The sequence below is a fragment of the Agelaius phoeniceus genome, chromosome 1 (assembly GCF_051311805.1).
Source record: "Agelaius phoeniceus isolate bAgePho1 chromosome 1, bAgePho1.hap1, whole genome shotgun sequence".
Taxonomy (NCBI): Eukaryota; Metazoa; Chordata; class Aves; order Passeriformes; family Icteridae; genus Agelaius; species Agelaius phoeniceus.
The window spans coordinates 29,802,229-29,829,062 of record NC_135265.1 but is presented as its reverse complement, the minus strand read 5'-3'; the positions used below and the strand labels follow the sequence as shown (position 1 = coordinate 29,829,062).

The 26,834-nt window shown below is 36.7% G+C and overlaps 1 protein-coding gene across 1 annotated transcript in view; it reads left to right on the top strand.

The window, feature by feature from the left end:
* The window catches only part of AGMO (alkylglycerol monooxygenase), a 187,583-nt gene that overhangs the window by 62,225 nt on the left and 98,524 nt on the right, over positions 1-26,834 (top strand). The window contains exons 4-5 of the mRNA XM_054641335.2: positions 14,879-14,982; positions 20,115-20,210. Coding sequence (XP_054497310.2) covers positions 14,879-14,982; positions 20,115-20,210 — 200 coding nt within the window. The remainder of the gene's footprint in view (positions 1-14,878; positions 14,983-20,114; positions 20,211-26,834) is intronic.

Sequence of the window (26,834 nt, the reverse complement as noted above, 5' to 3'; positions counted from 1 at the left end):
GTGACAAAAACCATGTATTGCCTGCCTGTTGTGACATTCCAGGGAGAGATGCAACTCTGAGAAACTTATAGTCACATCCTGATTCTAATAATACCACTCAAGGGGTTTTTTCCTGTGCTACTGGGAAAGTCTCCTTCCACTGATTTTAGCTCTGCTCACTTCACCTATCATTCTACTGACAGGCCAGCCTAGTATATCTAGAAGAAGTGAGCTGTGTTCTGTTATTCACTATAAATGGTAAACAAACCAGCCAAGACCCCATACCATGTGTAAATGAAAATGTTTGCATGTCTGCAGAGCCAGGATCAAGAAAATTTGTGGAGTTGTTAAAGCTATCCCTAAAATATGATCTATACTGGGAGCCACAGTATATTTTGAGTTTCAAATTCTTCCTCCAGCATTCCTCTGAAACAATGATGAAGAAATTAAGCAGCAATGAAGATCAGTGTCTGTGGGATGTACCACATTCTATGTATGCTTTAATAAAAACATATGAAGAATAGGTATAGATAGTTTATGCATTTTTGTGGTGTCTTCTAAGACTCTTGATTGATGTAAGCTGGAACTTAGCAGTTCTTCATGTGGCCTCAATGTGCCTGCACCTGGAATGCCTGAAGAGCTTAGACTTTAATTGACCAAGATGGTATTTAAAATGTAAATAGACATAAATGCAGAATGATTTCTAAAGTGTATGATAGGCACAGCTTGCTTTGTAGTATAAAGTGTGATATCAAATTACAGCGGAGAGTGCTATTTTGGAAAATAGGTATAGATAGGTGTTGAGTGGATTGCTCTGAAGGCTGGTCATAATACTCTAAGTCTTTTCACTCAGTTAACTTTTTCACTAGATTATTAGGATCTTTACAGCATCAGAGTATACCCCACAACTGGTAAAGTTTGCTTTGCTAACAGTAATCCAGATCTGCTGTCACAGAAAAGCCAGTCATATTAGTCCAAAGTTCAAAAAGTTCACATGTAAAAATTGCTTGTATAGTTTTGAAATAAATTAATGCAAATTGGAATCTTAGAGATGTTATTTTTTTCTGTGCACCTGTGAAATACCATTCTGATTTTAAATTTATTGCCTCTGAACTGTGTCACATGTTAGATGAAGGAGAAATTTAGACATGGTTGGTGCAGTTGTAAATTAATGGGTCATGCAATCTCTGTGACTACAGGTTAGTCATGCCCATTAATTTTCCTTCCAAATTTCATCTTTTAATGCAGGAAATATGGTTTGACTTCACATTTTGTTTGTATCTAGTAGCACTTAATCCTCTAGATTAAGTTTTTGGGGATTTTGTTGGGGTTTTTTCTTTCCTTTTTTTATATGGTTTGCTATGTAATTAGTGTTTTTAAAGGCAAAACTTCTTCATTACACCTACCGGTTTCTCCTCTGGGTTGGCAGCATTGTAAATTATTAAATAGAATTACAGACAGTGTCATGATAAGTTTTAATGTGACAATGAAGTGAGAGCATTGATCTTATGTAATTTGAGTCAGAAAAATCTGAACAGGTAAACTATTTGTAATTTCTTACAGCTGAATAGGAACATAAGTAATATTAGTAACAGAAAAAAGGCCATCTGGTCCAGCTTGCCTGAGTTTGTTTGCCTGGTTGATCATAATCTCAACCACCTGCTTTTCCACTGAGCTCTACTTCACCAGCCCTATCTAATTCCAGAAACAAATGTATCTGTCTCTTGTACACCTTTATAAATCTTTCCTTATAACTTTGAATATTCAGACCTTATGTGGTCTTATGGCACAGAAGATCCACAGAGTCTCAGAAGAGATCAGAGCTGGTAGGTTCTATATGCTCAGTAAATGCACCGAAAGAAGTGCTCCTGATCTAAGGGTTTGAATCTAGTTTCAGAGGAAGTATGTAGATCATTAGAAGCCTATTGTAATAGAATTAGATTAACATCTATGTGGTGATATGATTGCCCTAGCCAGTTGCAAAATGCAGATGTTTGTTTTGCTTTTAGATTTGGAAAATACACCTGTACTATTTGTAATCTGTACTGATGTTATGCCAAAACATTTATTATTATTAGAGCCAAATTTTATCAAGACCATACTGTCTTTCTTGCAGTGTTGGTGGGGGAATAAGAAGAGTATTTAGTACTCTTAAACTTTTTTGGCTAGTAGCAGAAGAAGTAAACAAAAGGACTGGGAAGTAAAATTTTCTTTGTATAAACTGATGAACAAAAAAATGTTTTATTCTGACCATGTATTTCAATTCCCACTTGCTTTGTCAGACATGCTTCTTCTCTATGGCAGTGGTTAAATAATTGGGAACATTACTGAAGTGGGATTAAAATTATTTAAACAATCACTTAAAGTTTTGATCTGTTTCTGAAAGATCATGTCTATTTTTATATCCTTCAAGCTCCTTATAAACATATGTGAATTTACTGTTTTGATGTATTTGAGCAGCTGTCTCTAAGTTAGGTTTGCTTGTGTTTCTACGATGCCCCCCTACTGCCTTTTTTCTTAAATTCTTCTTTTCCGTCACTTTTCTCTGCCCGGAGGTGAAATAAAGAAGGTTCCTGTGCTATAGCAATTGTCTTAGATGTTGTGATATTGGAACCTGCCAGTTTTACTGATTTGATTATCTATGTCCTGATTCCCTAGTGTAAGCTCCTAGCAATACCTCTGGAGTTTTGGCTAAAGAATATTCTTAGTCTGGACTGGCAGAGCTGTGCTCTGCTTCCCTCTGGCCACTGTTTTGCTGTCACTGAGTGTCTCTTGGCTGGGAAGATGAAAAAAAATTGCTGGGATCTTCCATCAAAGACTAATTTTGTGGTGAGATGAACACAGGGTAGTCCTTTAATTTAAAAGGTTTGAAAGCTCGCATGCTATAGAGATAATGGATACTGGAGTGCATATAAAATATCCTATGAAATTATACATAAATGCATACTGTTCAGTATGTCTTAACACACTGTAAAACTTTGTACTTACAAGTATGTTTTCCATAAAAAAATCAACACTTTTCAGATGAAGATTCTGTTTCCCTCTCCTCCCCTGTAATAGTAGATTGGCTGTGGAGTAATAGGACTTTTTTGGTAGACTAGAGTTGAGTTTGGCTCGACAGCACACTTGTTTTGGGTCAGTTCTTTGGTCTAGCAAAGGATTTTAACCGGAGATCTCAAAGCAGCAAAAGACCGTTCTGTTTTTATATTGAAAATGAAATACACTACCCTTGCCAGATAATAATCACACTATATAGAGTAGAGGAGCCTATTTTTCTTAGGCAGATCTGTTTCCTATATACAACTTCAGTGGTTGAGGTAAGCCTGCAGTCTAGTATCCTGCACTTCATAGCTTTAGCGCTGACTTTTGTGTGATTGGAAAGTACAAAGTACGACAGTTGCATCCTGCATTGAGCTTTCAGTCTTAGCTTGTTCTATAGCTTAGAGCAAGCAGATAAAGGATAAAAAAATGAATGAATTTACAGTGGGATGTGTACAAATGTCATAGTTAATCAGCTAAAAATCTTTTTGTTTCCATACTTGCTGTTTTCTGTCTCTGAAATCCTTTTCTTTCTGTTAGCTCTGGTACTAATTATCCAGCCACTAGCTATTGGCCTTCAAAGTCAGAAAATGCAACATCATTCAGGAGACATGTGGCTGCCAAACCCAGTGAACATGTAGGAGTAGTGCCTTTACAGGTCAAGTGCTAGAGCTGCTCTTTGACAAATCAGTCTGAATTAGCATCGTAGGAGTCTGTTGGTATTCCTGCTCCCCCCCACCTCTGGCTTCATCTGTTAGTGGTTGGTGTTGCCAGCCATTGTTTTCCACTCCCAGACCTGCAATCTGTTTCAGTGCTTGCTGGTAGTGCAGGAGCACTTTCAGCTCTCCAAACTTATTACCAGAACTTACAGCACACATTGAAATGGACCCCATACCTGAAACTCTACTGCACGTGGTTTCACCTGTCTTCTGCTCGTAATCATTTATCAATATTTTGGGGAAAGAGGAAATGTACGATAAAGTTACTCTTCTGACTGATATTTGGATGCTGATACTCCTGATATTTGGAGTTAAGAGTTAGCACAAGTAGCAAGGGGCACCCAGTAAAAGTCTTTCTTAAAGGCTGTTTCATGCTTTTTGGTTAAATGTGAGCATGCTGCCAGTGCCTGTATCCCTGTGGATGGCTCCAATGTTAAGACCTTTTTGTGTAGTCCTAATTTAGGCTCATGTGTGTTCCCTGCTGAAGAGACAGGACAGGGAGTGATGGGAGACAAAACCTTGAAGACAACATTCTGGTGGTCTCTAGATAATCCCAGCTGACACACTTAGGGGTGCACTCTACCAAGTAGATCCCAGCTTGATGGAGTATGAAGGCAAATTTGTACCTTTCTTCATCACATTTAAATTGAGGCTGCCTGCTTTGACAATTAACTGTGTTCTGCTCTCTTTATCTAATCTATTTAAATGGATTCCATGTCCTTCTTGTTAGAATGATAAATGAAAAAGGCTATTTAAGTCTTAGCATGCTTAATAGTGTCCAGAGCATCCATTAAAGATGCAGCCATAGGTAATTACTTGATGGACACATAGGATCTGTGGTCAACTATATGCTCTTAGGAAAGGGAGCATAAAATAAGTTCTGACAACACTGGTCCAAATGTAGTTTGTGGAAGGACAGGTCTCTTAGCACACATCACATATGCTATAAATGAAGTGGATAAAGTTCCAAATACAATGGAACTACCACTGTTTAATAAGCACAAGGCTTTTCCAATATGTCTGTAAATTTCTGTAGAATTTTTTGCAAATCTAGTCTGCATTTCCACACATCTGTCATTCAGGAACTTAGCTGAAGAAGTAATTTAAAACACTTTGGAAGAGATTGGAAGAGAAAAGTGGAGAGCCAATTCCTCTTTTATACCAGAATAAATTGACTTACCAGTGTTGATTCTTACTGTATCTAGTTGGAAAAAATGACCAACCAAATAAATGAATGCAGGAATTCAGCCTAAAAGGTAAAGGATACGTGAAGGGGCAATGGATATTTCCTTTGGAAAAGTATGTTTATGTTTATGCTTTTAGGTTGGAAGACTTGAAATCATTCCAGTTCATCCTTTTTCTTTTTTTTTTTCTTTTTTTTCACCCTTGAGTGTATATTTCCCTAGCATTTTTTGAATATGTTGTTCTGGGGGGCAAAAAAAGTAAGATTAATGTGTCTCAGTTACTATCAGTTATTGTTTTCTTCCTAATATCCTCCAGCTTTATGTTGCTTTAATGTATGCACATTCAGAGTTTTGAACGTTGTGGGAAAAGGTTTCACTGGTATCCATTCTTGCCATTAAAGTGCTTCCCTTCTGAATATTGCCTGCCAAAGTATGTGGTATCCTGCAGAGCAAGAGGATGAGGACATAGATTGCAATGAAGCTGAACAGTTTGCACTTCCTAACAGTGACACCAGACATCAATCTTTTGTAAAGACAGACCAGAATACAGGAGGAGAACTCTCAACCTCACTCCCCCACACAAAAAAACAAAAGGAGAATTATCTCTTTTTTTTCCCCCATTTCATTTCAGCAATTTCCTTCTAAGATCCTCCAAGATGAATATGTTCTCAAATTTCATAAGCTGACATTTCAGTGGCTGAGACTCTTTTGGGGAAAGAAAAAAAAAAATAAATGGAAAGACTTGAAGTAAAACTTGGGGTTTAGATTTTTTAAAGTAATTTCTTTTTTTCCTTTTAAAATTTTATTTAATTTAATCTCAGTTCTCTTTTTATCATCAGGCTAATGAATACAGTGCTAATTTTGTCACAGTTAATGCGCTTCACACATTCATGCCACAGTTTGACCCCAGTATTCAGTAGCACTAAGTTACACAGGTTGGCAAAAAAGACTGCCAGTGCTGTCATTGGCCATCCTGGGAGAAGCTTAAGTCAAGTCTGCAGCTTGTATAAAGTGGCACAGACCTATAGAAGTAATTTTGAAACAGCTGCTGTTTTATTTTAAAATAAAACCTGTAACACAGAAATTTGTTACAGGTTTTATTTTAATGCATAAATGTAATTCCACAACACGATGATTTAGAGTTGTGAAATTCATGAGCCATATTCTCCTCTTTGTAGTAAAAAAGGAGCAGAAAGCAAAGTGCTACAAAAAGTTTCTACATCAGTGAATTTCAGAAGTTAAAATATGGTGTGTCACTCAGTCAGGAGGCTGTGAGGTGTAAGGTGGATAAACCTTGTTATAACCAGGAGAAACCCTCACTGAATAAATGTGAGGTGTAAGGTGGATAAACCTTGTTATAGCCAGGAGAAACCCTCACTGAATAAAGGGTATTTGAAAAAAATTGAGGCCAGTATTTGTGGAAAATGCTTGATAGGGCTTGGGACTGGGTTCTCAAAGAGGATTTTATGCTATAATCTGGTTATCCTTGAAAGTGCCATGGCACCATTTTATTCTTTTTTTCAAAACAAATCAGAGCTGTTTTAACACTTTTACACATAAAGAATCTCTTATGAAATCCTTAACAACTGAAAAACAGAATACCTGAATCAAGCTTTATACACATGTGAAAGAGGCAAGTGAAAGTGCAACAGGTACTGCCATCATGGTTCCTGATGGTGTAGAGACTCCTATCTTTGTTACAGAGATTGTACAGAGCTCAGGGAAACAAAGCTTTGACCAGCTGCAGAGCTGCTCCAGACAACTAGAGCACTTGAAAATTGGCTTCAGGAAGGTGTGAGAAACAGGCAAGTTGTTGTAGCAGAATTTTTGTGAGACTTACTGTGGACTGAAAGACTTGGCAAACATTCCATTGTTTTCAGAGTAAACTTATATACACAGTACTGAAGCGTAATCTCTATTGTATTTTTCTTAATTTTTTTAATGTTTCCTATTTGTCTTTGTGGAAATGTCCAAATCCAACAATTGCATGCTAAAATTGCTTTGGATCCTTTATCTTCTCAGTATCTTTTCACACCAAGGAATGTGCATTCATTTTCTGTTAGAATTGTGAGTGAAGTCAGAGATTGAGTCACTGTTATTTATTTCTGAATCTTACCTGACAGCCTTTATTCCTTTGTAGCTTTCCATGGTGTATGTAGAAACAGACTGTTCTGTTTCTGGAAACTATGAAAAGCTCACAGGCCTTGGGTTAACACTATCCTAATGTAATAACTGAGATTCTTACTCTGGTTTACATGGATATAACAATGGTGCAAGAAATTTGACTCATGCTGCTTAGTTTTCAAGAGAACTGCTCCCACTTGTTTCAAGAGACTGAATCTTTGGGTGTGCTGTGGCTTTTTCTAGCCTTCCTGTTGATGTCCCATGCTTATGAGGACGCCAGGAAATAACATAAGGCACGTATGGGTTGAGAGGACCATTATTTTTGACCTGGCCAGCCTCTGCTTTCCTAACCACATGATCTTTTAAATATTTTACAGATTCAAAAGCGTATCTGGGTATAATTCACAGTCCCCTGGATTCTTGCTAGAAGGGGATAGGATCTGGCCTGTTGTTTATTCTGGGTAGCATGTGTAATACTTTGGCTTATCTTGATTCTTCCCACGTTTCCCCAGACCATTCTGCATCTTAAGTTTTGCAGATCTTATTGTGGACTTTTTTGTGTGGGAGCAGATTTGTGTTTTCAACTGGTATGGCAGCAGATCAAGCAGGAAGTTTTGGCTTGTGCATACATTCTGGAGGCAGGTTTTGTGGAAGGTTGCTCGAATTTTTGGCTTACAAACCATGGGAGTATATACCATGTATTACTTGATTACAAGTTAGCCCACTCACTAAATACTTTGCTGACCACATGGAGTAACATAAGAAGAAGGCTGAAAAACAGATAATCCTGACTAAAGCTCAGAAAGAGCACATCTCACATCCCCAAAGGATCAGATGCTGAACACCAAGTGAAATTTACTAATTAAACTGTTGGATTGTGATTGTATAAACAACAGGGTGTCTCTTGGTAGCATAATTTTATTTTGATACTGTCTTTGTGACAGGCTGTGTGATTGCCTGTCCTGGCATTACCTGGGTAGAACAATGTGCATTTCATTGCAAAATGATGAAGGAGGACTAGGTAATACTGAGGCTGAAAAAATGCTTTTGAGTTGTTCCCTCTTGTCCTGACACACCAGCTTCATGAGCCATGGCTGATATTTTATACAGTGGTGGAACTCCTACTTTCTAAAGGCTGAGAACTGGTCTGGCTCAAGAACATGCACAGATAGGTACTTCTCAATAAAAATGAGAAAAAGAGAAAGGTTAAGAAAATTGTTTGAAGGTCTATAGTAAATCAAATCTAGTTCACCACTTGAACTCGGATCTCATAACAGCCAGTCTTTGGTTTACAAATGTGATTATCTTGAGAATAAAAACTGCTGAAACTCACAAGGCAAAGGCCAACATTTAAGAAGAGTGTGTCTTATTAAAAAAAACCAAAACAACAAAAAACAAAAAACCAAAACACACACAAAAAAAGTGTACATTTCCTTGTATACATGCTTCCTGGTGTGTGGTATATAACAGAGCCTTCCAGATAAATTCCTTGGATCTAGTTCTGTTCTCATTAAATCCGCACAGCTCTGTGCTAACACTAACGTAACCGAGGAAAGAATTTTTCCTATAAGAATTATATTTCTAATAAGCAGGAAGCAGAGCTTTTTGGCAAAATCAGTTATCCTGCCACTCTGCCTGAAGAGTACTAAAACAAAAAACATAAAGCAAAATTGGCTCAGAAGAGTCACAAAATAAGGGCTACACCATAACAGACTGAACAGAAGAGTTCCACCACAGTTCATATCTACTTCTGTTGTGGAGATGATAGCTAATCTGTTAGATTCTGGTTTTATGTGAGGTGGATCCCAAACAGGTCCTAAAATACAGGCTTTTTGGCAACTTTCATTAAAATAAATCCAGTAATTGTCCTTTCCAGTAACAAAATTTAAGTGGTACTGTATTGCAGGGGTTGCTTGTCCAATGCAAGTGTAGAATCAAAGAGGGAATAAGATTCTGTGAAAAAGCTCTGCATGAGAAGGGATTTATTCAAATTCTTAAAAAGCAGCAATAGTACACTAAATTGGGAAGAGCTGTTGACTCCCTTCAAGGCAGAGGCCCTGCAGAGGTAACTTGCCAAATTAAAGGTCTGGATGATCACCAGCTACCGAAGTTTAACAAAGACAAGTACTGAATTCTATACCTGGACCAGAACAGCCCTGGATGTACAGACAGACTGGGGAATGAGAAGCTGGAGAGCAGGGCCAAGGAAAGAGACCTGGGGGTCCTGGTTGATGTCAGGTTGAACATGAGCCAGCAGTGCCCCGGCAGCCAGGAGGGCCAACCCTGTCCTGAGGGCATCAGGCACAGCATGGCCAGCTGGGCAGGGGAGGGGATTGTCCTGCTCTGCTCTGAGCTGGGGTGGCCTCACCTCAAGTTCTGGGGGTAGTTTTGGCTACCACAGTATAAAAAAGATATTGAACTGTTAGAGAGTGTCTAAAGGAAGGCAACAAAGATGGTGAAGGGCCTTGAGGGGAAGATGTATGAGGAGCAGCTGAGGGCACTTGGTCTGTTCAGCCTGGGGAAGAGGTGACTGAGAGGAGACCTCACTGCAGTTATAACTTCCTGTGAGGGGAAATGGAGAAGCAGACACCGATCTCCTCTTTTTGATGAGCAGTCATGAAGCATCAGGGAAGGTTTTGGTTAGATATCAGGAAAAGGTTCTTCTCCCAGATGGTGGCCAGGCGGTGGAGCAGGCTCCCCAGGAAAGTGGTCAGAACACCAAGCCTGACAGAGTTCAAGAATTGTTTCAGCAATGCTCTCAGAAACATGGAGTGATTCTTGGCACTGTCCTGTGCTGGGCCAGGAGTTGGACTTGATAATCCTTGTAGGTCCCTTCCGACTCAGCATATTCTATGATTCTATGATTCTACGAACACATCAGTTAGAAGAAGGCAGTAAGGTAGTGAGTAATCAAACAGTTGGGTTTTTTTGTGAATCAGAAAAGGTAAGAATTTAGCAAATAAATTATTTAAATGCTATGTATTTTCCTATCTTTTATCTTTTTAGGTAGGATTGAAATGCATAGAAAAGAGGTGACTGACATTTCTACCTTCCAGGCTGTTTTTCTTTCCTCAGTCATCCTGGGCTTTCTACTAATTCTGACTAGAGAAAAGTAGACTCAGGAGATGATCCCTTTGTGATTGCTTGTAGGTGAACACAGCACAGAGTATCTACCTCTGAAGCCCTGTGGGTTTAGGAACAGCAGATTCCATACTGGTGTCAGCTGGGGCCATGCCATATTCTAAAAGATGGCTAGCATAGCAAAACTGAAGGCTCTGTTTAAATTTAAGTTGATGCTGAAGGGAAACTTTCACCTGTTCTCCTAGCTACAGTAAGTGTTAACTGTGAGAGAAAAGAAACTTTAAGTGACTCATCAGCTGTATTTTTTTCCATATTACTTAAGATCCAGGTATTATAAAGCTTGTCTGCATATTTTAATTAAAATTTAATTTCTAGTCTTTTATAAAAAAGAGACATCAAATCTTTACCATTTCACTGATTCTAAGGATTTTATAAAATGGCTGTTTCCATTGAAATCACTCCTTAAAATGACTGTAAGTTTTTATTGGCATACATGTTTTCTTCTGTTGTCAACCAAAATGTGTTGAGCTATGAAAATTACTTAAAATTACTGGAATTAACAGCAAAAAAAAATCTCATTTTTACACCTCTGTATTATGTATTCTTCAAGAGGAATCTAATGTGCACAATGAATGTTTCCTACTATTAAAAAAAAAATTCTTCAGAAGTAATAAAATATGGCCCAGACATTGGATCTGTCTTAGGGTTTCCCAGAATGGAACTTGATTAGTAATGAAAAATTATTTTTAAATAAAAAAATTAGGCCTAAGTCAAATCACTGGTCATCTTACCAATATGATTTTGAAAGTGTGTGAAACATTACATTTTATGAATTAATTAGGAGGACAAAGGAATGGAGAAGTACAAAAGAATGATAACATCAATAATCTTTCTTCATTTTGGAAAATCCAGAAAAGAAGATAAATGGGACTGCTGAAAAAAGCCTGGCTTCAGCTTCTTCTTAGCCAGTGCTTTATTGCTGTTACAATGCTACTAGTAAGTTCCTTCAAAGCCTGTGCTCTTTCAGGCCAGTTCCCTCAGCCTCTCATTTTTTTTCTTCTAATAACAGAATCTGTACATTGAACTAATGCTAAAATGAGAAATCTTCATTTTCTTTTGGAATAAATTTTAGGATACAAATCTCTCAGCTGCTTGGAGCCCACCGATTTTAGGAAGTGCAGGTCTGATTCTGAGATGGCATCAAGGAGGCTTTAAGGGCTAGAATGAAAACTGAGGGCCAAATCATATTCTGTCCTTCATTCAGCAGTTTCTGTGTAGCAGCAATCTTCCTTTGTCACCTAGCTACATGGCATCATTTATTCTCTGTTGGGATTACATGCTGATTCTTTAAATTGTGTGATGGATGGAAATATTAATTGATTAAGTAGATGTCGGTAATAACAGTAGTAATAATAATAGTAATAAATTCAACAATTTAAGTACCAGTTAATTCAAGTACCAATTTTTGGTTGTCCAGTACCAAGATGCAGTTGCCCTGTTGTTCCCCAGATGAGAATAGCTCATCATGTCTCCATTAACAGGAAACTGGGGAAAGCCACAACAGGAAAGGAGGCCCTTGCTATCCTGGGTTTTAACTTTTATAACTTACCTCACAGCTACATGAAGAGGAAATGCTACCTTCATCTTCACTGACAGGTAGTTCTTCATAATAGCAGCAGATGCAGAGCACTTGGATCTCTCTCTTCTGAGACCCAAGTGAGTCTCAGGAACTTAAAGCTGGTCCTGCTGTGAGCAGGATGTTGGACTAGAGACCTTTGGTGGTTCTGTCCCACCTGAATTACCCTATGATTCCATGGCGTTTACTCTCCTCAATCAAAGATAGGGGGTTTGTGTATAGTGTATTGAAGTTATCTATTTTTTAAATTGTATTTAACAATCACATTTGAATTATGAAACATCAAAAATTCCATTAGAACACTGTGTCAGTGGCTTCTCCAATTCCATTGCCTATTTTTTTCCTGTGGCTTCACAGCAGGATTTGATAATTTTATAAAATGCAGTAATACTTCCTGTTTTCTGCATGATTTTTTTTTTTTAATCTGTGTTGGTATTGGCTCAACCTTCCTTTCTTTATTGGTCATTATGTAATAATACATATGAGAAAGTCTGTGTAAAAGAGTCTTTTATAATTTTATCCCCATTCAAATAATTTTTTCATTTTCTTTTAAGAAATGAAAAAGTGAAACCACAAGTTTTCTGTAGAGACATACAATTTCATTTCTCTTGTGGGCAGTTGGTGAGCAGTCAGCTTTATTCCATGAAGAATGCTTGGTCTGTTTCTTAGATTTGAGAGATGTCTTTTTGGCATTATAGTTGTAGTATTTTTAATATACTAATGGTTACAGACTGAGTTTTGGGGTGATCTATTTCACCCATTCATATTATTCTTCTGCTTCAAATAAGTTCTTGATGATCAGTTTCTTCAGATTAATGTTAATACATCTTTTTTTCCAATTGAGTTTGCCTATTTCTCAAAGGAATTTGATGTAGTCTGTGCCATTGGTGTCATCAACAATAGGATTAAGTAGTAGGATTTAATTTACTTACCTATAAAAGAAGTCAGAAATAGCTGTAGCAGTTAAATTACTTGTGGAAGAATTGTTTGTTTATCTCCCCAATATTGCTGTGGTGCATTTTTGAATGATCATTTAAGCTGGCTCACACATCTGAATAACTAACATTTCACCAATATTTGGTTACCTTATTCCATATACTTGTTAGTGTAAGAGGCAGTTTAACTGAAAAATGAATCCTAATAAAACGCCTTTTTAGTAATTCGTTTTGAAAACCATTTGACCTTAACTACAATGAAAGTAGACTGTAAAAATCATCATAGATTCCCTTCCTTGAACTTTTCATAATGTTGAAAAATGACTGAGGGAAAGAAGAAAGATCCAGTTACTGTACCCTGTTTGCACAGCTGTACTTCATTGAGTGGAGGCTTGTGTTACACACATTTTGTGATAGGAAGTAAATGCTTTTAAACCAACTAAGGAGACAGGTCTTTAACCTCCACCTTTTCAGATGCTTTTTTCACTCATTTAGCTTCTGTCGAGGTCTTGAGAAACATTTCAAACACAAATTATTATTGAATACTGAAGCTCACCTGAATAATTCATTTCCTGGTTTGTTTATTAGGCATTGAGATGAGTTTGGTTGGTGTTTTTTTGGTGTTTTTTTTTTTTTCTTTGAGAGACATCACCAATTATTGATATAATGAACACTTGTTCCTTCAGGAACAAATGCGTTTAAAGAAGAAAGAATTCTTAGACTCAGTGTTAAGTGTTATTTGATAGTTGAAATTACACATTTATTTCAGCAATTTTAAGTATTTTAAGGCCTTAGAGATAATTTAAAAATGATTTTGTGATGTTAATTACCAAATTGTCAAAATTAATTAGATTTAAAACTCCCAGTTGCTAGCATGCAAGACTGTTACCTCCTGTTACAAGACTATCTAGTCCCCTAAATGGTAAAGGTACGTTCAGATTCATTAAGAGGATTTTTTTTTTACTTACTTTACACTAGAAGTACATGTTAATCACCAGACTTAAACTATTTGATGTAAACTTGGGTGCAAATAATTACAGGACTTTAGACAGCCATTATAAAATAGTTTTCTGAATGTGATTCTAATGTCTGCCAGAGGCACTTCTCTAATGGCTCCGGTGAAACAAGGTCAGTGGCAATGGGAGTGTGCAGCTGGCAGACAGCCAGTCAACTTTTAATTTCTGTAATCGGCTGAGGCTTTGTGTACAACTTCATCCCTTGAAGTACATGAGACCTTAAATTAAGAATTATGATAAATAGGCATTATTTGGGCTACATTGACTGCGTGCTTTTTCCTTTATTCTGTAATTAAGGTAATCCTTATAGCTGATGGCCACGACTATTTCTGTTTTAATATCCCACTTCACACTGGCCAGATACAGTGCAGACAGGCTACCCAGGCCTGCACTTGTGTGAGAAAATGCCTTGAAATATAATCAGGGTTTTGAAGTATTCTTCATTTCAGTGCATTAGAGCTATCATGCCTTTGAAGGACATGGCTGACACTGATTTTGCCCATATTCCAGCATTTTTTTTTAACTGTAACAATAGAGCCACTGCTCTTCTTTGGCTGTGTCAAGGCTTCCCAGCAAGCATCAGTTTGTTTTTTCCATTTGTCACTAGTGGGCAGGCAGTGGCTGTGTTTTGTGGTCTGTGGCATAAGTGGGTTGAAGATTCACACATTCCAGAAAAATGTAAGCATAAAAGCTGATACCAGTTAAGTTGTTTAAATTTGATGCATACGATTTTTGGAACATTTTGTGTCCCCTTCTAGTCTTTAAATATATCAAGTTCAAGCATGAGAGCATCCTCAGTCTTTGTCCCTCTGAATCCCATACAGAGCTCCAACTGACTCATGTTACCAGAAGTAAGATGAGGCTTTCTGGCTGTTTAATTCTCATCTCACACATCCTTCTGCTCTTCCAGCAATGATTTTAATTCCTGCTACAGCCTCTCCTTACTTCAGCATGAAATTTACACTGACTTGTGTGCACTGACAGACATGTAAATAACCCTGCCTACACAAACTCAGCTTTGAGCATTAGGTTTTATTTTTTGTTAATGTAAAATAGCAAAGTGTAAATTGGAGGATTAGTTGCTTCTAGCTTAAGAAAAAAAGGCCTTGGGAAACAAATGTTGCTTCTCTAGCACAAACCTCATTAGAAATTTTGTGTTTTGCAGAGGTTAATATACTGTGGGCTGCACACCAAGTACACCATAGTTCAGAAGATTACAACTTATTCACAGCCTTGAGACAATCTCTACTGCAGAAATACACCTCCTGGGTAAGTTGCACAAGATTTGACAAACAAGTTAATATCAACAAGTTTTAGTAAAAGTTAAAACATAGCATTTATTTCCCTTCAAAGAAAAACATAATTTTTTAAAGATGCTTGACGCTGAAGGCACAGAAGATGAAACTGAAGAATCTGATAATCATAAGTTTTAAAATATGTTCACTAATTTGTACAGCAAACATGAAAATAGCTACAAAAATTAAAGAAGGCTAACTATATAACTCTGCATTTATATTTTCATAACTTTTTGAGTGGAATGGAGAATTTTCATTCAGTTATTCATACATGAATTCAGAAAAAAAAACAGTATAATTTAACTATTTCAGAATATGTCTGTCTAGCTAAAAGGAGCAGGGAGAGAAATCATCATTAAAATTTGCTTTGGACACGCCTATGGATTTATTCGTCTCTGCTCATTCATGTCATATCAGTACCCTTGTAGGTAAGAACAGTATGTTACATAGCATTATTTCAGATAAAATTAATTTGAAATCATGAGCTGTGTACATATTCAGTATTTATATACATATTTAAAAATATATATTTCCAAATGCATTAATAAATGTAACATAATATTTAGGGTTTAGTTCTGCACCCAGGGTAACTGCTGATTTCCTAAGTTGAGCCCTCATGTTCTCTTTTGACTGTTTTGGTTTTTTTTAATCAGATTGTAGTTTGTCTGGTTGTGTATTATTCAAAATTAATAACTTCAAATTTTAATTTTCAGAATTAGAGTTCAAAAGGGATATTAAATGTATTTACATATATAAATACATACATATAATTATATATATTCTCCAGTGAGATATAATATGGGTGGTGAAGGAAACCCACAGTCCTTTGGCAATCTTTCTATCCAGCCTGTGAGCAAATGACTCAAAGTCATGAGAGTGTGCTCACCCATGGAAATCCAGTATAACTCCATTAACTTGGGTAAAGTGGATTTGTGCTAATGTAACTGAACATGGACTTAGTCTCTAGATCGTAACTGTCATAAGTGCATGACATTAAATTAGTTAAAGTGCTACATTCCAGGGAAATTTTCTTCTGAAAATCATGAAGGAATACTATTTCTAAGATCTTTTTCTTGATGTCTTCTATATAAATTCTTGTTGTTTATTTATTAAGAAAATAATTATGTGATGTTAGCAAGATTACCTAGAATTTAAATTACTGTAATGAACAATAGCGGAAGGGATGTCTGTGACAACCCTACTTCCTCTGTAAACACTGCTATGTTAAAGATTTAACCTTTGCCCATTTACCCATTGGGACCATATGTGCAAATGCTTAACAAAAACAATAATTCAAAAAAGACAAAAAGCCTGTGTGTACATATGGGTGTATATATGAGAACTTCGTCTGATGGCATGATTTTGAGGATGATACTTCAGAGAGCATAAAAGACTCGAAAGACCAAGATGTTTGGCCACCTTGGATTCCAAAGACCATCCTCAGGACCACACTGATATCACTTGGCAAATAATATGTGTGCATTTAAAATTCATATGCTTTGTGCAAAGGGAAATGAATCAAGGAATGCATGGTACTTTTGTGTGCCAGGTTTTTTGCACCAAGTATTTGATATTAACCAAAACATATGGTTAATGTAAATACTGTTTTGCCTCCTCCCGGAACTTTTCAGACATACACCAGTTTCCTTTCTGCAATGACTTATTGTGCATGATCACAATTCTTGCTAACTCTTACAGAACTGCTATTTTTTTGCACTGACAGTTTTATCCAGAACCATGGATGGGTCTGCCTTGAAGCTGAAACTCAGTGAAGTCATTAGTTAATCTCAGATTGATCTGATCTTGTTGAATGTGTATTATACTGTTCAATGGGTTTGACATCAAATTTTGTGGAGAGTGTGAGAAACTTATGGTGGATGGTGTGGGATTATGTGACTGTTCTGTTGCCAGCTCTGTTGTGTTTTAAGTTAAACATTTTAAGATAAATAAATCAGCATGTTAATCTATGACTGAAAATAATATGAAATGAAAGAGAATAGAAAAACATGCTTGACAATCAGTGGTGTGAGATGTACTCCTGATTTTGGAACCGAATGTATAGTGCTTCATGTTTTTTGCATACACAATGTTTCTGTTTCTCCACTGGAGGGGCCATGGAGGAGCAAATCTACTGTGTAGACAGAGAGATACTGTTGAGGCCCCATTTAGTGGGAAAAAAGATGTCAAAAAAAAGTATATTAATTTTTAAGAAGAAGACAGCAAGCTAAAGCAAGATAATACTATATAAATGAATGTAAAAGTGACAAAACAGTCAGAGTGCAGTTGTGAGAGATTTGCACATGCTATTTGAAAAGCTATGGTTTAATGCTTTGAGTACCATTCTCAACTTTAAGGGTAAGATTTAATGCAAGTATTAAATCCATAATAATTTGATCACTTTAGACAGTACATTTAGATAAAGTGTTGAACTATGCCTTGGTATAAAAGCAGTGGAAACATCTACATACAAGTCTGGAAATGGAATAGGGAACACAGTTTTCACTGCAGTCAGTCACTTGTCTACTGACAAGTCTGCCAGGTCTGGGATCTGTAAAAAATGGGTTGGCTCTTTTGATTTTTTTTTTTTTATTTTATCCATGCCTTTAACTGCTGCAGAGTCCTCCCAGGAGTTCCTGCCCACACGAACTTGCTGTCAGCAGCTGTCCTGCAGCCCCCCATGCCCTGCAGATCCTCTGCAGCCGCATCAGCAGGTGGCCCCAGAGACCCAGCATGGAAATTCAGCATTCCTGCTAAACCTCAGGAGTTTCAATGCACTCCTTTTCTGTTGTGGAAGTGGTTATAACCTTTTATTTCCAAATGGGAGGAAAAAGGAAGAGATGCCCACATGGGAGAGTGGGCAATGGACCTTTCAAAGGGGCAATGCCTTTGGAGTGGGGACCAACAGCTGCAGTGTGGCAGCCCAGATGCAAATGTCTCTGCAACCCCCTCTGGGTGCTTTCCTAATCTCTGCTGCTGAATTCCCAAGTGAAAAAAGATCTGTCAGTGTGATAAAAGTTTTCTTGTAGTTTTGACCAGAAATTTCATTCTAGAGCCAAGAAAGCTTTTCCTATACAAACTTGTTAAAGCTGGTACATTGCCATGAAATCTTTTGATTTGGTGAACTGGCATTTCCAGTAAAGAACTGTTTAATGATTTTTTTTTTTTCCCCTTAGATTGCTCTTCTTGTTTCAGTGGAACCATAAATAGGAAAAGTCAAATCTTGGTATGGGAGAAGTTTTCATTTCTCCCTATGAGTTTGACTTCCGTAAATGATCTTTAAAATCCTTTCTGTGCAAAATAAAGCTTACACTGCAAGAAAATGTGAGGCAGTTAGTAAAGCATTCTCCTTTGACAGCTTCAAATTTACCTATAGATTTATATAAAATTTCCTTCATCCCACCGCTTAGCAGGGAAATCCTAGTACTCTTCTGTAAAGTAAGTTAGAAAATAAATATGAAGATGATCCTTCTTTCCCCTTTGAGTCATTGTAAATACCACCAAATTGCTTCTGATACTTTTAGGGAAAAAGCATATAATTTTTTTAACCTTGCTTTCAATCCTGTAACCACTTCCATGAACAATCTGAAAACCATCTGGTTTGGTTTTTTGGGCTTTTTTTAATCAATTTCCTCTCCATTCCTTTTTTTAAAAAATCCTGCTGTTATCATGCCATTAGACAGAAACTTAGTCCCCCTCTATTACCTTTTAATTCCTTTACTTCTTGGAAAGCAGCTTCCAAGACAGAAACAGAAACACCCCATAGGTAATTTGTGGGGCAGCTGTGATCCATGAAGCCTTTAAATGTAGATTTTGAAATCCCAGCTGTCGCAGCCCTGCCAGGTGATACTGCAATGGCTTCAGGGTTTTGTCCTACTGTTTCAGACATTGTCTGGTGTTGAAGCCAGCAGACAAAGCTGATATTGCAAGGTCCTAGTCCTCCGTTGGTTTGTCACAGTGAGATGTGTCTGTGGTGACTTTCTTAAGAGCATCAGTCACAGCACTGGGGTGGAAGTGCAGCTGTTTCACAGCCTCAGTGTGACTTCTAATCTATTGGGCAGCCCTGTTGGCTAAAACTGAGAGAATACTGGTTTTACATGCTATACCCAGACCTACACTAAAGGAATTCCTGGTCCAGGAGGCCTGTCATGGTAATTGGACTGCCTTCTTGGATGTCAAAAGATTTGATTTTTTGTGAAAAGGACAGTAGTAATTCGGAAATATATTTTTCTAATTTTCCTGTGCTTCACAGGGAGCTCTTGTTGCCAAACAGATATTCCCTGAGTGCTAAAGAGATTTAAAGTTTTGAAGATACCTCTGCTACTGTTTAGTTTAGGAAAAATCTCTGTATTTTAGAGAAGTATTAACTTTTCAGTGTAGGTGATATAACACAATATCAGGTAAAAGGGAAAATAAGAAGATAAGATCTTTCAAGATCATCCTTTTTCTGAAGAAAAATGACTAACTTTTAACAGATGAAGGTCTTAGAAGTTTTATTCTGTTGCTCAGCCAGTTAAACAATTAATTGTGAATTTCCCAAGTAAGCAGTTTTCTGATACTTTTTTCATGCTAGCATGTTTTTAGGAATGAGCACTATATTGGGACTTTATGGGAGATGCAATAAGAAAGTTAAGGTGAGAATTATAATTAACTTGGAAAGCCAAGCAAGCTGTCTTACCCTCATGGTGCTTATGTAGAGAGTTTGGATGGAAAACCTATAGTGTTATAAATTTGCACCTTGCTTAATCTGTGATAATTCTTCCCTATAGGGCAACCCTTAATGTCAAGGCTATGTTCCTGTCTGCTCCATATAGTACACAGCATAAACATCTAATACCAGAATATATGAATTCTTATGTTGTATTTTCTACTTGCTCAGTTTGGCTTGTGGGAAAGCTCTTTTGGATCAATTTGTGTCTCATTTGCTATAGCACATCAAGTAGTAACATAATAATCACTATCTATGTACACTATGTAATGTCTGCATTATGGATGTATTAGAAGAAGCAAATGTATTGTGCAGTGCTTTGAGCTCCTGATAGTACTTCATTATATCATCATGAGTTTAGAATTAGATATCTAATGTATGTTTTCTTTCTCATTTTTCAGATGTTCAACTTGCCCATGGCTCTTTTCATTCCCCCTTCGGTGTTTGCTGTTCATTTACAGTTTAATCTGCTTTACCAGTTTTGGATACATACAGAGGTAAACCAGGTTTTTAAGCCATACCTAAACAGTTAGCCTGGAGCAGTGTCTTGGAAATGCACTAGCAGCTGATTTATTGTGTAAGAAAAATCTTTGTCTGACTTCTTTAAGGAGAAACATCTGTTCATTTTTATTCCTTTTTCTGAATATATATTGCTAAGTTTATAAGAAGCAATGAGGCCAGTTGGTCCCAATTAGATTTAGAAAAAAAAAAGTAACTGTAAGGAATCAAAACTTTTTGCTATTTTAATACTGTATTTTCCTATCTTGCAGCTTATTAAACATTTTTGGCAGATACTGAAGCTGATTTCATTTCTAGGATAAATATTTTAGGGAAAAATACCCAAAAGTCAGTGCTTCTAAAAGATCATTTAGAGTTGCAACTAAATTATGATGTTGTTTCTTTCTTAATGCAAGTAATTCTCAGATGAAAAATGCTCTATGATTATCTGATGGCTATTTGTTTATGACTACACAACTTCATTTCTGTTTTGTGAATGCATAGGCCATATCTATACATGGTTAATAACACACTGTAATTAGCAAGATGTTTCCCACACTTCTCAGGTAGTTCAATGGCCTTTGCCTTCTTCCTTACATTACAATAGAGGTATTTAAAAGTACTTTATGTTATAAGTCAGTAGCATATTTCTCAGTAGCCCCAGGTGGGCTGTGGGCTAATTATTTCCATGACACTTACTCCTTTGTTATTGTTTATTGCCCAGACAGATGCCTTTTCCTCTCTAATTTCATGATGCATAGGACAGTCCTTAGGGAATTTTATTTTCTTCATCTGATATTTTAGGTGTTTCTGTTGTTTAAATTGCAGATTTTTTAATTTTTTTTTTTCTGTGTGTTTCATTAAAAAAAGAATTTAAAGAATTAAAAGTGAGATAGTTATAGTGGACCAATAGCAAACTTTGATTATTGACATTTTGTTTCTGTTGGACGCATTTCTAAAAGCATTAACATATGTCTGATGATCTAAAACACCATATGAATAGGAAAGGCTTAGATAAAATGTCACACACATCACCAGAAGTGGCATAAACTGAAGCAATGCACATTAAGCTTTTTAAAATATTTTGAAAAAATTCAAGCAGTCTTTGAAACTATATCAAATGAATACTAGGCCTCATATGGTGGCAGTTTCTTTGACCATGCTTTAGATTCTAAAAATTAGTTTTAGTGTGCTTTGCCACTAAAAAATTATAATATGCCTCATCTGTGTCTTCTCTGGTGTTTGATGCCATCTCTTCCTTGGCTGAGAGATTTCTAACATTCTGCTGTGTAGCTGTAATTCAATGAATCTCAGCATTGGTGCCACAGTGCACGTCTAGAGTTTCTAAAGTGAATTTCAGAGGCTTATAAATTGCCTGCATCCCTCTAAAGTGCTAAATCCTTCGTAGGGCTTAAAAGGAATTTCCATAGCATATGTGCAATGTGCCAAGTTTAGACACTAGTCTAAACAAGAATGAATTTCAGTCTCAATGAAAAGATAAGCACTCCTTACTATTAAATTATTATGCTGGTAGAAAAACAATGGATTTTTTGTATTAATCCAGTTGATCCACTCATAGAACTTTGCTTACAAGGGAAGTTATTCTTAATGTTGATATTGTTGATTTTATAGCACAGCTGAAATCGGTTGAAATATGTTGGAGTCATGCTCTAAGGTCAAAAATTATGTCGAAATAGAAATAGGGTTACACCATGTATTAGCAGATTTCCTGCTCTCAAGGGCAAGGCACTGACAGAAAAAAGTAAGGAAAGGAAGGGAAATGGTATCAACTATTCAGGCTTATGTTACCCTATATTTTTGGTGAAATTAATATGATGCTTCAACATTATATTGGGGTTTCTTTGCAATAGCTATCATAATTTAACTGTTTAAAACTATTGCTGCTCTCTTTTTTTTCTAATAGTCCTTTACTGAATTTTAATGATCCTAATTTTCTTACACAGATTTTATTACTATGAAAATCCTTTCTTCAAGTCTCTGTTTCTGTGAGTTTACTAACATACAGAGTTTGTTCAGGGCTGTAACCTGGGGTTCTATAGCAAACAGCATCCTGTCTCAGCAAGTGCTGCTAGCCCTTGCTCTGAGAGCAGATATTTATCATCATCCCCCAGCAGCTCTGGGAGCCCATGGAGGGTGCTGTTACATGTCATTAGGGGTCTAGGGGAGATACACCTCATTATTTCCCTTCTGCCAATGTAATCTTACAGTAATGTAATCGTTTGCTTGTAAAATGAAGAAGCAATTGATTTTTTTTCCCCCCAAATTTCTATTGCTTTTCATCAGTATCAATTTCCTGATACAGTTTTGGCCCACATTGACTAGTCACAGATGTTTGGAAATCGTCACTTCATGACTTTTGATTGCACGTCTTTCTCTCTAAGAAAAATAAAATCTAGTAAGATCGAGGGGGGAAAAAATCTCTCTTCCTTAATAGATGGTGGTTTGTTTGTTTTTTTTATACAGGACTGAAAAGGAAAGTGCATGCAGAATTTTTTTCTTTTATAGGAGAAAAAAGGGTGTATATAATTAATAGGAAAGATTTTAAGTACATGAAAAAGCTTCTGAGGGAAGATGTTTTGTTTTGAGAGAAATATAAATTGCATTCAGTAATTACAAAAGAGTGATCATGCTCTTCTGAAACTTTCTGTGCCATGTTTCAGCCTAGAGAAAAAGCTTATAGCCAAATACAATCCCTGCTATTTTCCTATACTTAAATTTTACACATGTCCAGTGCTGCTTTAAAAAATATTGAGGTGTTTCCTTTGTTATAACTTTGACCTGTCTCATTATTTGTTATGTCAGGTTTTGTCCAGCTTTACTACCAACAGATCAGACATGTCTATTTTATTTTAACTCAAGTGACTCATATATTCTTGTGACTACAGTATCATAAAGATCAAAAGTACACATTTGTTCTACCTCATTTAGACTTCTGTATTTCCTACATGCTTGGTATACATTAGTTTTTCTAATTTCATATAGACTAATACAGCATTTTAAGCTCTATAAATCTTATATAAAAATATACTATTTTTCTGGTGCTGGATTCTTTTACTATTGTTTATTATTAGAATGGACTATTGATACAGGAAAGGCATGCCTGAAATTAATAAAGTTGTGTATGCTAGAGTGAAAATACAACTTTGAGTCGTATGTCATATATTTGTGTTCAACTATTTTTTTCCACTGCATCCTGGATCAATGGGCCAAGACCAGATATGAGATTCGAAGCCAAGTGCCAGCTCTTGCATTTTGATCACAACCACCCCATGCAGGGCTACAGGCAGGGGGAGGATTAGCTGGAAAGCAGCTAAGCATAGAAGAATATGGGGGTGCTGGTTGACAGCAGCTGAACATGAGCCAATGTGAGTGCCCAGGTGGCCAAGAAGGCCAATGGTATCCTGGCCTGGATCAGCAATAGTGTGGCCAGCAGGACCAGGGCAGGGATTTCCACCCTATACTCTGCATTGGTGAGGCCACATCTTGAATCCTGTGTCCAGTTCTGGGCCCCTCACCACAAGACATTGAGGTGCTGGAGCCTGTCCAGAGAAGGACAGTAGAGCTGGTGAAGGGTCTGGTGCGCAAGTCTTATGAGAGTGACTGAGGGATCTGGGGGTGTTTAGCCTGGAGAAGAGGAGGCTCGGGGGGGCTTTATCCTCTTACAGCTGCCTGAAAGGAAGCTGCAGCCACGTGGGAGCCGTTTTCTTCTCCAGGGCAACCAGTGGCAGAACCGGGGGAAATGGCCTCCAGCTGTGCTAGAGGAGGTTCAGGTTGAACATCATGAAAAATTTATTAGTTGAAAGTGTGGTTAAGCATTGGAATGGGCTTCTAGGGAGGTGATGGAGTTACGATCACTGGAAGTGTTCAAGAAATGTCTGGACATGACACTTAGTGCAATTGTTAAGTGATGTGGTGGTGTTTAGTCAAGGGTAGGAGTTGATGGTCTAGTAAGTCTTTTCCAACCTTAATGATTTTATGAATATTGCACCATGTACATGACAATCTGAAATTATCACAAGATTTTGTCAAGGATTCAAAATAAATCTCTGAGTAGCACCAAAGCATTGAAATAAACTCCTAGTAATTAATATAAATGAAAAATGAAGGAAAAAAAAGGCAACCCAAGAAGACCCCTGAGGAAAACATTTGACAGTGATGGGTTAACTATTGGACTTGATGATCTTAAAGCTCTTTTCCAATCTAAATGATTTTATGGTTCTGTGATCTCAATAAATTAAAAAAAAAAAAAAAGAATTTTTTGTTCTATCCAGTACTGTTCAGGTCAGTTGAATGGCTCAGATCTACTCTTAAATAGTCTGGGAGAAATGCTTCTGTGACCAGACAGACCATTCTCATCTAGATCATAAGGAAAGTAAAAAAAAAAAAGAAAAATTTAGTCAAAGGGCACTAAAAAACTAATTTTTCAAAAGCCACAGAATGTTTCAGGACTGTTACTGACAGACAGAAATACTCCATTTCGGTTTATTTTCGCAGGTGATTCAGAAGGTCTATGGCTTATATTAAACTATATCCTTCCATTATGCATTTATTACAACCAATAAGTTAGGTGTGTTTATAACCTATAGACACCTGTGAAAAACAGAAATTAGTTTCTGTTGGTTTAGCTGTAATTTTTATGAGATGTCAAACTGTATTTAGAAAGTATCAACTGATCCAGTCCCTGATGGTAGTAATTGCAGCAGCAGATTATTCCTTGCCTATTTGATCTTTGACATGTATTGGTTTCTGTTTAATTTTCTAATTTAAGGAGAGAATATGATCTGCCCTTTAGCATACTCACAGAAGTCAGGTTTTTTAAGGCATCTCTTGTTTAAGTCTTTCTACCTCATCCAGCTCTGGGAGCAGAAAAAGGTGAGCCACAACTATTAACCAGAAGGAACATGGGTGAAAACAGGTGAGGAATGGGAATAATTTTAGCAACACCTCATGCAGACTGGAAAGAGAGGCATAAAATTGCTACAGATATAGGGAAAAATACAATTGGTGTTATCAGAAAACACCCATTAGTAAAACTGAAACTTGCTGAGGAAGTGTATGGTATTTGTCAAAAGGTTATTTTTCACTTATGCACGCACATTGTGTACTGGTCTAAGTTTTTGTCTAAGTCTTGTTTTACCTTTGGCTTCCGCTCAGTTTTCTTTAAGGAAATTTTGGAAGAGAGAAATTGGGAATTCTTCTTGCTTTCATGCCCTGCACAGCCCATCTGGGCTCCCTGAGTTCAGGTGAGCTCTTGTGGCGCAGTCCTTAAATTGTTGCATCAATCAGATCATACCTAGGAAGATGGCCAGATTCAGGAAAAAAAAACCAGCCTGTTTTGTTTTGACTCTATTTTCCAATGAGGAAATTAAACAAGCAGAGGAACCAGGTAAAATAAAGGAAAATAGGTAAAAAGCATACATAAAAAAAAAATATACATAAGTTCTTCTAAGTAGCAGTACACCTGTGATTACCATCATATCAGTAGCAAAAGCTCTTCTTGAAACTCGAGAGGACTTGTCTTTTCAAGCAGAAGCTGTTTGAGACAAAAGTCTATTGGATGGTGAAAGAATTGGGTGAAAGAATCATAATCAGGACACTGTGATAAATAAGTGACAATATGAAACGATAGACAAAATATTCAGTTATTACTGTCCAGGTCCTAACAATTGAGATTGGTCTATTTCTTTGCAAACTTTGTTTTTTTCAATTTTCTTGGACCTATTTTCTCTGCATTGTGTGCTGTAGTCTCATTTAAATAAGCAAGAAGGGATTTCAGGAGTAAAAAAAAATAAAAATGTTACAAAGTCTATTTCATCTATTTCAAGTACTTGCAGTAGTTTTTAATCCATTTCTCAAAACAGAAATGTAAATTTTATCAAGAAATAAGACTTTGAATTTAGAAAGCATTTTAACAAAACTTATTTGACTATTACAAAACTTATTTGACTGTTACATGTTTTAGTGTTTGTATTGGAAAGAGAATAGTTTTATTCTTGTGGTTGATTTGTGGAGTTGAAGGAAGGTTTTGGTAAAGAGCAAAAGTATTGAATAGTTTGCCAATAAAAAAGGAGATGCTTTGTTGGGAGGAAAACTATCTCTGGCTCTGGTTTACAAAGTCATATATTTATTCTTTATAATTCATATACCTATTGTTTATACAGTAATATATTTACAAAGTATGTCTGTTTATTCATTACTAGTTTACTGGACCGTTAATATTTCCTATAAGGTCAGTAAGATATGAGTCAAATTTAACTCATGAAAGTGTTTGCAAAATTATGGCAAACAGGTGGTATTGAATGGATCACACTGGAAATAGAGTATGGTGGACTGATCTGATCTTCTGGCCAGGATAAGAAATATCCTTTTGCTTTTGTTTTCTGCTAGTGTTTTGGTTTGTGTTTGTTGGGGGGTTTTTGGTGATTTTTTCTTAATCTAAAAAGTATCATCTGTAAAAGTTAAAATCAGTAATAATCCAATGTATTAAGTAGAATTGTGAAACTGCAGTATCTCTTGAATTCAGTTCTAGAAGGTCACTTTGAATTCAAAAACCATATGCCAAGAAAACCTTTATTTTTTTTCATTCTAGTATATTGCTTCAT